We start from the raw sequence: 12,869 nt of genomic DNA, 5'->3' as shown, positions 1-12,869 counted from the left end.
AAGATGGAGAGAGAGTAGAAATTGGCAAAGAAACTTCATTTTTAAGCAGACTCGAGCATTGCTTGTCTACAGGCATCTTTAGCAACCTGAAATTTATGTGAAACGCTGAATACTGATGTTAAGTTAACTCTAAAATGAAATTATATTATTCTATTAAGGATACTGTCATGAGAAAGAATATTTTTTAAGATGTGACAGAATCCATGCCTCAACAGTGTTATTATATTGTTTATTGCATCTTTACTTTAGAAATACAGGCAGCAATAAATAGACATCAGATACATTAGAGCTTTCCTTTGTGGCTAACTTTGTAATGTTTAATAATATCTTCACAGTAAACTCTAGGAATTAGGGGTGAAAATGGCGATGCCAACCCTTTTTAATAGATGGACAATGTTTTCCATGCAGGCTTTAGCAGGGTCAACTGATTCCATTTACAGTAAAGAGGCTGTAGCCTGAATGAATTAGGGAATATTTTTAAAGCACATTGGATATAGATCACTACCTATTCAGCTTTTAAATTGACACTTATTCAGTAGTTTGAGGACACAGCATGTGAGAAAATGAGTATAATGTTCCAAACAAAACTCAAGTACAGCCTGATATTAGAGTTTGTTCCATTCTTTTGCTTATCGATAATCTGGACTCAGATCTCTGAATCAATTCATCGTCAACAAAGAGGGAGAAATAGGCCAATCTATTTCAACACACTGTTTACAGATGACTATTGATATCCATTACTCTGCTGCTGTCTAAAGAGTAAACTCACTATTAAGGCAATGGAAGGCCAGACCGCCAAAGTCCTGGCTGTGTCCTTGACCAAAGTGATATCAGTATTGCACAGCAATCTGCAACACCGTTCTTCAACGTGCTTTTCAACAAACATTACTGATTGGGACCAATTTAGCTTTGGAATTTAGTGCCCATCATAGATAAATGTCTTCACCTGTGTGGCATTTTTCCCTCATGGAAGGATCACCTTGACAGGTTATCTCTTGGTTAAACACAATTATGTCGTTGCATAGCCACTACTGAAATGTGCGGAACACCTCATTAAAAGAAAATAAGTGGATTACTTGGACATTTTTCTGCTTTCATATTCAAATAAAGATCTGCTACACATTTGTTCTATGTTCCTGAGTGAATTAAGGTTGAGCAACATTAGAATGGATTAGAAATATATTTGATGGTTGGACAATTTTTCTCAATTCTTCAGGAGTGCCATAGGTAAATCGCATCTTGAACACACAGACTACACATTACAAGGATTATTATTGGTGAAATCAAATACAATTCAATGTATATTTGTGCAAGCCTGATTTTTTTTGGAAAAACTGTTGTAGCTGCACTGTGTGGTACTGTGCTTAGGTAGCCATTTTATGGGGAGTGGCGGGGGGGAGTAGTGGGAATGGTGATGGCGAGTTTAACTGTAATTTCTCCACAAACTGCAGACACCCACTGACTAAGCTCTCGCATGAAGAATCACCTCTTTGACAAGGTGCAGAGTTCTCATAAATCAGATGCACACCTCTCCCAGATATAGGACACAGCTTCTGATTGTGAATATTTGTGAGGAAGATTGGAAGCATTTTCTTGGTGGTTACAAAATTTCATTTTTATCAGAAATTGCAATAGCGGATTTGCTACTGAAAAAATACTCTTTGCTGCTCATGCTGGAGTAAGTGTATCCAACGTACTAATTTGTTTTTTTTTATGTTGTTGTAAAATCTGGGTGGTTACCCAAAAATAGTTTGGTCGCAGTCTAGTTTTGTTAAGACATCCTGTCTCCAAGATATTGAACATAGCATTGCAAAGTGAAGTCCTGTTAAGAATATTGCATGCAGCCTGTTAACGGTTACTACTGTTTATTTCTTATATTAAGTAATTGTTTCTCTTTTACTTTTTTTCTGTTTTCAGAAGGTGATTCTTCCTTCAGGAGCAGCATTTCGATGGTTCCAATAGATGTGAGCACGCAATTCCCAGAGTTGTGTCATTAAGTGCAATGTGTCTGCTTGCTTGTATTGTCTCAGGCAAACATTGTCGGCTGAAGTAAATGGACGCACCCTGTGTTTTCTTAGAACCAAAACTCTCTTTCTGCAACTTTCATTCCAATTTTTATGGAGGTGAATTTTATGTTGTAAGAATGAATATCTTTAGTCATTGTACAATGTGTCAGTGCTATTACAACAAATCTGTAAAATGCAGTACCAAGACAAAATGGGCACAGTATGGACAATCAGATTTTATTTGTTTGATGTTAATGTCTGTTGCGTATATTGGAAAGTGCTAGGAGTGTTTAGAAAGTTAATTTTACAGATATCTTTTAAGACTAGTTGACTGAACACACTGTTCTAGACATAGCACAATGGTTAAATTACATGCCTTTTCCAATCTACCTTTATTCTATACTTTATTGCATATTTCCCCAGCTGTTATTGAGTTGATCGTTGTATCATGGCACCTCTTGACATTGTAGTCTTGGACACTTAAGTAGACACTAGAATATAATTTTCATAATTTTGTTTATAAACATTTTTTTGTAAATTGCTGAAATAACATCACTTCTGTGGTGGTCATTAAGCCACTGGTTTTCCTGTCAAATCACCAGCTTCACACCTATTGCATGGTGCATTTTGTAATGATTTGGCTGTTTTTTGGCTGTTTTGTGTAGAAAATTAGTGTTTGTTTTTTTGTGTGTCAAATTTCAATTTGCAGTTCATAACTTTGCATGTGGCACTTGGCATCCTTTATGATGAGCAGACTGATTTCTAGAAATGCCATCTCGGGACGTTAAGCTTTTCACGATCTAGCAAACTTTATGTTGCTTTCTGGTATGAAGATACACTTAACACAATTGTTTTAATTGCCTGCAAGAGAAAATCAGTGCCCCAGTGATATCTAGGCATGGTGGATGACTAGAATCCCATTTTGTGAAATCTTTCAAACCTTGTGGCTGTTGAATCACAAAAGCATGCCTTTTTAGGGACACAGCATATTGCGGAAATGCGTTGAAGGTGACCAAGGAATTAAGGTTCTATACTTGCGGGGAAGGAATCTTTTTTTCAGCAATCAAATGCAATTTATCTGGCAGGAAAAGTATTTTGTTGAGTGATTAACAAAGCAGAGAATGGTATTTATATTTATACAGCTTTTGTGGAAAGGAGAAAGAACTGCAGTACTTTGAAACAAATGATGCACACGTTGGCTGTAATAATATTAACCGCTTAATAACACCTCACCAAATTGAGCACTGAACTTCTAATTCTCTCCACACATGTGTAGAATAAAGACACATACACAAAATAATTTAAAATAAAATATATGGTTTTACCTATATTTGCTCTGTGCAAGTATAGCACTCATGTGACCTGATTTAAGCTTCATGATTTAAACTGCCCAGTTTAAGTGTAAATCCAGAGACAGGATACAACCTGACCCTAGAATAAGGTGGAGTGAAATCCTGTGGATTGGGCAGTCTCACACTTGACACCGTGTGGAGTGTAAATTCACGCCTGCCTGGGTGCTTTATACACTTACTTAACCTCAATAAAAGAGGTTTAGAGAAAGTTCCCTCCTTCCTTTCTTGACATTCAAATTACTAGTTCTTGTGGGAGAACTCTGGACATGTGTCTATTCAGAAATGCACGGATGTCTTATATAGGACAGTTGAAGTTCCAGCCAGGTAGAAGCCAAGAAATGTAAACAGGAATTGTGAACAAGTGTGCATGATGTAAACACACCCTTTAATGCATGCATTTGTGCTACTTAAAATGAAAGAGCCAAAATGTCTTCTTGAAAAAGCACTGGTCCCAGTAAACATCTTCTATCTGAAACACTAGTCGGGGGGAGTTGGTGAAAATCCATTTGGAAAGTAATACAAAATGGGCAATAGTACATGGATTGGAAATTAAAATAAGCCAGAGTGTAAAACAGGCTGCAGATTTGCCATCGTCCATTTTGATCACCCTCCCAAGAAGGATTGCACCCCCAGGGAGTCCACATGGATGACATCAGTCACCTTTGTTTGGTATGTTTAAAGTAAAAACAGATCTCTGTCTGACAGGCATTACAAATGACTGCTAAGCTGCACTGGTGAAAATTAGTTCTGACAAGAGCCGAGGTCTAGAAACAATTAACCTGTGATGATTCCAGTACTGTTGCTGTGCCACGTCTTGAGTTTGCTTTTGTTATACTTTTATATAATATCGGGACACCAAAATATGGTGAAATGTCTTTGTTTCCCGGAAACAAAAATGTTTTAGAGTCCTCATAAATAAGCAAGACAAAAAAAAAAGAATGGCTGTTATAATGCATAGATTCTAAAGAATGTACATGTTTTTCAGTGATTTGTATGAGTCAATACTGGTTCAGGGTGAATCATATGACACTGTGCAAGAATCTGTAGCTATATAGACAGGATTCAAGCTACTTTGAAATAATCACTGTTTAGGGCCTTTGGCTGTTTTGTCTCAGCTTAAGCACTGATTTCTTTTTTCTGTTTAATTCTAAAAATGCCTTCCAGATATTGTGAGATAACAATGCAAATGATTTGCAGAGAAACACACAAAATATCCGGTTATGGTTTTTTTTCTAGTTATGTAATTCATTTCAGTGTTGTAAACTGGTCTTAAGATTTGTTTGGTATGTTTAAAGCAAAAACAGCAGAAGAAAATGGAACAAATTATATGCATCAGCAATATGGTGTCTCGTCTGTAGCGATTCTGTATACAAATAAAATAAGTACTGTAAAATTTTTAAGTTTCTCATTTTTGACCATTTTAGCTTTTATATTGTTTTAAATTCAGCACTTAAAGTATATGAATGGAATATTAAGAGTGGTAACGAGCTAAATACTGGCAACAAAAAAACAAATAACCATTGAGTTCAGTATGTGCTACGTCCATGAAGATGGCTGCTATTTTCTGTCTGGCAGTGATCTTGTTATGGTTGTTACAACTCTGGGGATCAACTAGTCACTGAGATGTTTGTTCCTACAGTTATGTTCTTCTGAGGCACGAAATATTGTTTGCAGTTCTGTAAATGTCCTATGTTATGATTGTTTCCAATTAAATATCCATTTATAAATTTGAAATAAGGGCTTCTAATACAAAAGGGTCAAGTCAATGTTCAGTGCCATTACTGTTTGTCATTTTCAAAACAAAATATAACTTTATTCTCTGGCGATTAAAGATGAATAACAACATAATTGCCACCCTTGAACAGGAGTCACACAGCAAGTAATCTTTAAGTAATTAATCATAATAAAACCAATATACACAATGCTTTTCTGACTTCTTTCAAACTGCAATTCATTGGGGGTAGTTTTAACTTTAGATTGTCACCCATCATTTCTGTGTGCTCAGTGACTTGCATTGGCTTGTGGTGTGGCCACACGCTGACTTTAAAATGTTCATCTTTGCTTTTCAAATTCTTTCATGTCTTTATCCTCTGTATCTCTGAAACACCTACAACCTTCCACTATCTCTGCACTCCTCCAATTCCAGCCTCTTGTATGCCTCCAGTTTCAATTGCTTTGCCATTGGCAGCTGTTTCTTCAGCTGTCTGAGTCCTAAACTCGAGAATTCTTTCCCTAAACTTCTCCACCTGTAATTTTCCTTTCTTTAAAATGTTCTTCACAATGTTAAGGGTGATATATGAAGAAAAGTTGTTGTTTACTACAAAAATGGCTGCACATCCAAAATACTCAATTAACTGAAATGCTTTGAGATGTCCTGAAGTTGCAAAAGGCACTATATAAGTGTACATTATTTATTTTGCGAGTTAACAATGTTTTATTTGTTTTCACTGTGGTTAGTTTCCTCAAATATTTTGAATTTGTGAATGAATTGGATAGAATTTAATGCAGCTAGTCAGCTAAGCCAGTACATGAAGATAATCAATGGCATCAAAGTAAGTTTTAATGGAGCATTATCTCCTCGATTTTCTTAGAATTAATAATTTTATTGTACGTATGAACCTTTATGAAAATCACATTCAAAATATAGGCGCAGAGTTGGCTGATTCTGGCGCGAATTGTAGCCACAATTTCACCTCTTATCACTGAATGCAAAATATGCCATGAACCAGGTTAATTGGGCAGTGTTTTCAAACATGATTTTACTTGAAAAATGTTTCTTTATAAAGTGGTAACTTGGTGAACTTTGTTGAAACAGATGAAAATAGGTTTGTCATAAATAATCACTTTTACAACAACAGCTTATTTATATAGCACCTTTAATATGATACAACATCAAAATATGCTTCACAGGCACATGATAAAATAAAATATGACACCAAGCCATATAAGGAGATATTGGTTCAGATGGTGGTGGATGCTGGTAAACAGGATTTCCAAGTTTCGAATTAGTATTGTGGAGCCTCGGGTCAGGGATCGTGGTAGTAGTGCGGAGTGGTTTCGGGAAGTGTGGGTGTTGAGGAACATGGGGATTGCATCAAAGCAGAGGACTGTACTGAGGAATTGAGTGAGTAGAGAACAGCAGTGATGGGGGATAGGATTGGGAACAGCTGTCAGATCTGGCAGGAACACTCCTCGATTCCATATTCGGATAATTATCATCTTGGTCACTAGTTTTCCTGAGTAGAAATGGCATTAATGTGAATGCCTTGGCAAACAAATCTTACAGATCGGTGACGCAAACAGGTGTGACGACCTTTGATCGGGTAAGGAAAATTTTCAATTTCTTTCAAATGTCTGTGGAAGCTGTAATTGTTCTAAAAGTATTTGAAACTGACTTTTAGAAGAGTTTGCATCAATTGTAAAGGCATTAAATGTAATTTTCTCAAATAAAAAATTCTAAGTCACAGAATTCTGGAAACCGGAGAGTTTCGCTCAACGGGTGATTGGAAGAACTCACACATGTTCTTACAGACTCTCAGACCATAGTCTTCAAGGGGGTGATCCTCCCAAAAAAATGCGAAGTGACAAATTAGCATAAAAACTGGAGTAAATCACGCTTTTTTTTCAGCGGGAGTTTCAAAATGGATCTCCCACACTCTGTACACTGCTGAATGCACCAGCATAATCACTCCAAAAACTGCTCTATGTCCGGTAGGCAGTGCCAAGGTGGCAATGCCCAGGGTCATAGAAAGTTCATAGAAACCCTACAGTGCAGAAACAGGCCATTCAGCCCATCAAGTCTGCACCGACCACAATCCCACCCAGGCCCTACTCCCATATTCCTACACATATTACCCGCTAATCCCTCCAACCTATACATCTCAGGACACTAAGGGGCAATTTTTTAGCATGGCCAATCAACCTAACCTGCATATCTTTGGACTGTGGGAGGAAACCCACGCAGACACGAGGAGAATGTGCAAACTCCACACAGTGATCCAAGCCGGGAATCGAACCCAGGCCCCTGGAGCTGTGAAGCAGCAATGCTAACCACTGTGCTACCATGCCGCCCTCCCCCCCCCCACCCCCCAGTGCCCAACTCTGTGGGGGGGGCCTCAATCGCCCCCCATTCACTCCAGTGGGGTCGAGCCGCCAGCTCCCCGTAAGTGGGGAGCTATACTAAACCTTGCTGCAGTGAAATACTCCGAGTGGGCCCAGAGATTTCAGTCCCGGGCCCGCTAATTGCATTTAAAACATATTCAAATGAGGGTCTGTATATATTATGCAGCTCCACACCATTTTCCGGCGTGGAGCTGGCGGCACCGCAAATCCGGCTGCCGGAGACGCGCGGAGGCTGTGGCGTCCAGTGGGAAGCCCGCAAAACAACCTCCGTTTGAGCTGCAGGCTGGGAGAATCCCCCCTGCCCCCCCCCTGCCCCCCCACCCATCTCTGGAGAGTGACATCCAAATTTTGAAGGTGTTCTTCTTCATCTCTTCCTGACTAGGATGTCATCCAGGTAGCACTGGACCCTGCTCATAATTTGATCTATGCAGAAGCAGGAGTGATTCCAATCTTCATTACCCGAACAAGCCTTTAATTGTCACAATGTCAGACATTCCTGTGACTTCTTGTCCACATTCATCGGCAAGTATGCTTGACCTGGGTCAATTTTACTGAGATTTTAGCCTCTTGTCACTCCCGCAAACAGGCCTTCAATATGAGTTAATGGGTACTGTTCAACACAAAATCTTTTGAAGTCTCTGCAACTCCTTCCAGATCCATCTTTCTTGATGGCTGGAACAAAGATGTGGCCCATTCATTGATGCTGACAGGTTCCAGAAATTCAGTCTACATTACTTGCTCCAAGTCCGCTTCCGCCTTCTGCCTAATAGCATATGGTAGAGACCTTGCCTTCAAGCATTTCGCTTGGCTTCCATCTTTTATGTTCAGTTTGACTGAACTGTCCTTTCCCCCTTGCTGATGCATCACAGTGTCTGCAGTTCAGCCTCTAGCTCATAAACTCTGAGCCAAAGCTACTAGAACTTCAAACCCTTACTGCAGACGTGTTTGTCCTGGATCAAACACATCCAGGTGCTCCCACATGCTGCAGCTGTGACACACCACCTGTCCTGCCATCCTTAATGTGTTCTAATTAACCATTTAATTATTTTATTCAATTATACATTATACCTTTGCTTTTACATATTTTATTAACCTTCCCACCAATTGCTAGACTACTGTGAACTTTAGGAATAGACTAAACCACCATCACTCACCAGGTACTCGTTAATTAATAGCTTCCTGTCCTGTAGCAGAGTAAGACCACTTCCTGAAGGCTGAAAAAGTTTAAAAGAACAAAAGCAAAGAATAAAAACAGTAATGCTGGAAAATCTCAGCAGATCTGACAACATCTTGTGGAGGGAGAATAGAGCCACCGTTATGAGTCTGGATGATCCTTCATCAGAGCTGAGCACCTCTTTCCCTTCCTTCTCTTAGTTACCCAACTCCCAGCACTCTATTCTAAGTTGCACTTCTTGCAGTAACCATTACCTAAAGCGCCTTTATGCACCAAATTTCCAAATATACTCATTTGGTCTCTGCCTCACTCAGCATGAGTGGGTAAACTTCAGCCTGAACTCTGCCCTCACTGACCGTGCACGTCTTGGTAATTTTGTGACTTGGTTATTTTGATTTATGCTTGCCCCATAGGGATCAGAACATGAGTATTAGGTTCCTGACATGCATATGCTAGAGTCTAATGCCTATTGCATAGGTGAAGGATCAACAGGTAAAGGACTTACTGTGTATGATGGGTAGTGTACTTCCAGCTGGAAATGTGCACATGGTTCCTGGCTTCAACACTGGGGCCTAATGGCCCAACTAGGGCCTAAAAATCATGCACTGCCTGGAGCAATCTCTAACCTCTATGTCTGAGCCACACAGACCAAAAAAGATTCCAGGTTGCATCCCTGGTTTGTGCTGAGGTAACTGACCACAGACAGGACAGCAGTATGGGTACAACAGTTAGCTATATCAAGCAAGAGTTCCTGCTCCTCCGTTGCTAAGCAACAACTATTAGAAGTGTACTCATGTGTATCCATGCCCTCCACAATCTTCACAAGCTATGGGATTTGCTGTCAAGGTTCACAACATGAATAGTGGTCATTTGGTTCTAGTGTTATTCTCTACTTCAGAGAAGGGCATTCAGAAGGGGCAAAGAATTAAGAAAATTAGAGGAAACAAGAAGTAAAATTGGTTTTTTAAAAAATTAGCTTGGCCTAACCAGTCAAATTCGTTCCACCTGTCAATTTTGTAATCTCAGTTCATTCTTAATCCAGGTTATTGTCTCTGTAATGGACAGGCAGTATTGGGAAAATAATAAATAATACTGATATTTTCTTTCTTTGAACAGTTGTACAGTGAGAATCTGATCCCAACTCCCACCAGAAGGCCAATAACTCATATTTGCGTATTGGCCTTAATGTAGAAGAAATATCACAGAAGTGTAATCAGAAAACATTGACACCAAATAAGAGAAAAGGACAAGAGGAGGGATTATTAAATGTTTGGTCAAAGGGGGAGGTTTGAAGGAGGATCTTAAAGAAGAAGATTGTGGAGGGGCAGAGATGCTTAGAGAGGCAAATCCAGAGGTTGTAGCTTATGATTAGCTGAAGGTCCAGCTGCCAAGCATGGGGGCCAAGGAACTTTGAACTTGGAGTGCAGTGCGGACTTATCAAAATGCAGATAGGACTCTAAAGATTAGATTCTGAGGGGAGAATACATAAAATGAGGATTGTCTAATTTAATTGAGGCTTTAATCATCATAGAAGAAAAGAAATCATCATAGAAACCCTACAGTGCAGAAAGAGGCCATTCGGCCCATCGAGTCTGCACCGACCACAATCCCACCCAGGCCCTATCCCCAGATATTTACCCGCTAATCCCTCTAACCTACGCATCCCAGGACACTAAGGGGCAATTTAGCATGGTCAATTAACCTAACCCGCACATCTTTGGAGTGTGGGAGGAAACCAGAGCACCCAGAGGAAACCCACGCAGACACGAGGAGAATGTGCAAACTCCACACAGACAGTGACCCGAGCCGGGAATCGAACCCAGGTCTCTGGAGCTGTGAAGCAGCAGTGCTAACCACTGTGCTACCGTGCCACCCCTTTAATAGCTCTGAAAGGAATAGATAGGGTAGATAGAAATCTTATCTTCTGGAAGCGTCTAGGACAGTGCTTCCCAAATTATTTTCTGTTGTGACTCCATTTTAATATCTGAAAGTTAATGTGACAGCATTCAGTATTTAATTATTGAAGTTCTGGTATTATAGAGCAACATATAATAATACATAATTTAAACATGAAAATCTGTGTTTTAAAACACTTTGTAAAAATGTTATTATTTTATGAACTCATAGAGACTTAAACCAAGTCCTATTCCCTGTATAAAAGATTCAATTAAGCCCTCTTCTCTGGAGATACATTGGCCAGAATTTTCTAGCCCCTCATGTCAATGGCCCTCTGAATACTCACCACAATTACCAGCCTCGCCATGATGGGGCCAGAAAGTTCCACCCACTGTAATCATCCTCTCTCCCCCCACTACACATGCACACAAATGGCCTTATTTCCAACCGCTTTCACCCTCTACAAGCGCACTCACTGGCTTCTCTTCCAACTCCTTCTGCTCTCCACCCCACTTAGTCATTCATCAGCTCCTCTCCACCTTCCCCCTTTTGGCTCCAGTTGCTGGGACCGAGGAGGCAGAGTTTCCAGCTGAGGGTAAGGAGTCTGCAAAACAGGCAGAGGAGCAGGAATACATCAAAGTTAGAAGTCACCACACACCTTCCCGGTTCAGCTACATGACCTCCAGGTTTTTGGTGCACTTGGGCAATGACAGTTACAAGTTTCTAGCTGTACCAAATGGGCATACAAGCATCCAGGCCCACTCCAAATCACTGTTGTAATTCAAGAAAACGATGAAGTTTGGTGGGTCCAGATTTTGTTTCATCATTGTCTCTGGCCAGTGTCATCTCCTCTGCCGCTTTTGTTGCTTGGTCGACAATCAGCTCACGATCCCATTGAGGATTGTGACTTACAGTTTGGGAAGCTCAGGTCTAGGACAAGGGGACATAGTTCAGGCCATGCAATAGAGAAGTTAGGAAACACTTCACAAAGGGTGGTATGGAACTCTTCCTCAAAACACAGTAGACAATCGCTTAATTAATAATTTTTATTGTGAATACATAAGACATGATAAATACATTTTTTGTCTGCCAAGCATAGAAAGAGATATTGAACCAATGTGGGTCATAGAGTCAGAGGTCTACAGCATGGAAACAGGCCCTTCGACCCAACTTGTCCATGCCGTCCCTTTTCTTTAACCACTAAGCTTGTCCAGATTGCCTGCGTTTGGCCCATAACCCTTTATAGCCATCTTACCCACATAACTGTCTAAATGCTTTTTAAAAGACTAAATTGTACCCGCCTCTACTACTACCTCTGGCAGTTTGTTCCAGACACCATCCTCTGTGTGAAAACATTGCCCCTCTGGACCCTTTTGTATCTCTCCCCTCTGACCTTAAACCTATGCCCTCTAGTTTTAGACTCTCCTACCTTTGGGAAAAGATATTGACTATCTATCTAGCTGACCTATGCCCTTCATTATTTTATAGACCTCTATAAGATCACCCCGAAGTCTCCTACGCTCCAGAGAAAAAAGTCCCAGTCTATCCAACCTCTCCTTATAACTCAAACCATCAAGTCCCGGTAGCATCCGAGTAAATTTTTTTTGCATTCTAGTTTAATAATATCCTTCCTACATTAGGGTGATCAGAACTGTACACAATATTCCAAGTGTGGCCTTATCAATGTCTTGTACAACTTCAACAAGACGTCCCAACTCCTGTATTCAATGTTGTGACCAATGAAACCAAGCATGCCAAATGCCTTCTTCACCACTCTGTCCACCTGTGACTTCACTTTCAAGGAGCTATGAACCTGTACCCTAGATCTCTTTGTTCTATAACTCTCCCCAACGTTGTACCATTAACTGAGTAAGTCCTGCCTTGGTTCGATCTACCAAAATGCATTACCTCGCATTAATCTAAATTAAACTCCATCTGCCGTTATCAGCCCACTGATCAAGATCCCGTTGCAATCCCAGATAACCTTCACTGTCCACTATGCCACCAATCTTGGTGCATCTGCAAACTTACTAACCATGCCTCCTAAATTCTCATCCAAATCATTAATATAAATAACAAATAACAGTGGACCCAGCACTGATCCCTGAGACACACCACTGGTCACAAGCCTTCAGTTTGAAAAACAACCCTCTACAACCACAGTCTTCTGTCATCAAACCAATTTTGTAACCATTTGGCTACCTCACCCTGGTTCCCGTGAGATTTAACTTTATGCAACAACCTACCATGCGATACCTTGTCAAAGGCCTTGCTAAAGTCCATGTAGACAACATTAAATGTATTGCCCTTGTGGGAAAT

General features: G+C 40.2%; 1 protein-coding gene across 2 annotated transcripts in view; it reads left to right on the top strand.

Moving 5' to 3' along the window:
* LOC144505129 (CXXC-type zinc finger protein 5-like) overlaps nucleotides 1-4,753 on the top strand; it is a 36,311-nt gene extending 31,558 nt beyond the window's left edge. For both annotated transcript variants that reach the window (XM_078231019.1, XM_078231018.1), the window contains one exon: nucleotides 1,918-4,753. In XM_078231019.1, the coding sequence (XP_078087145.1) occupies nucleotides 1,918-1,962 (45 nt within the window). In that variant the 3' untranslated portion in view covers nucleotides 1,963-4,753. The remainder of the gene's footprint in view (nucleotides 1-1,917) is intronic.
* Nucleotides 4,754-12,869: the final 8,116 nt, after the last annotated feature.

Source organism: Mustelus asterias, chromosome 16 (assembly GCF_964213995.1).
Source record: "Mustelus asterias chromosome 16, sMusAst1.hap1.1, whole genome shotgun sequence".
Taxonomy (NCBI): domain Eukaryota; kingdom Metazoa; phylum Chordata; class Chondrichthyes; order Carcharhiniformes; family Triakidae; genus Mustelus; species Mustelus asterias.
This window is presented reverse-complemented; position numbering and strand designations above follow the sequence as displayed.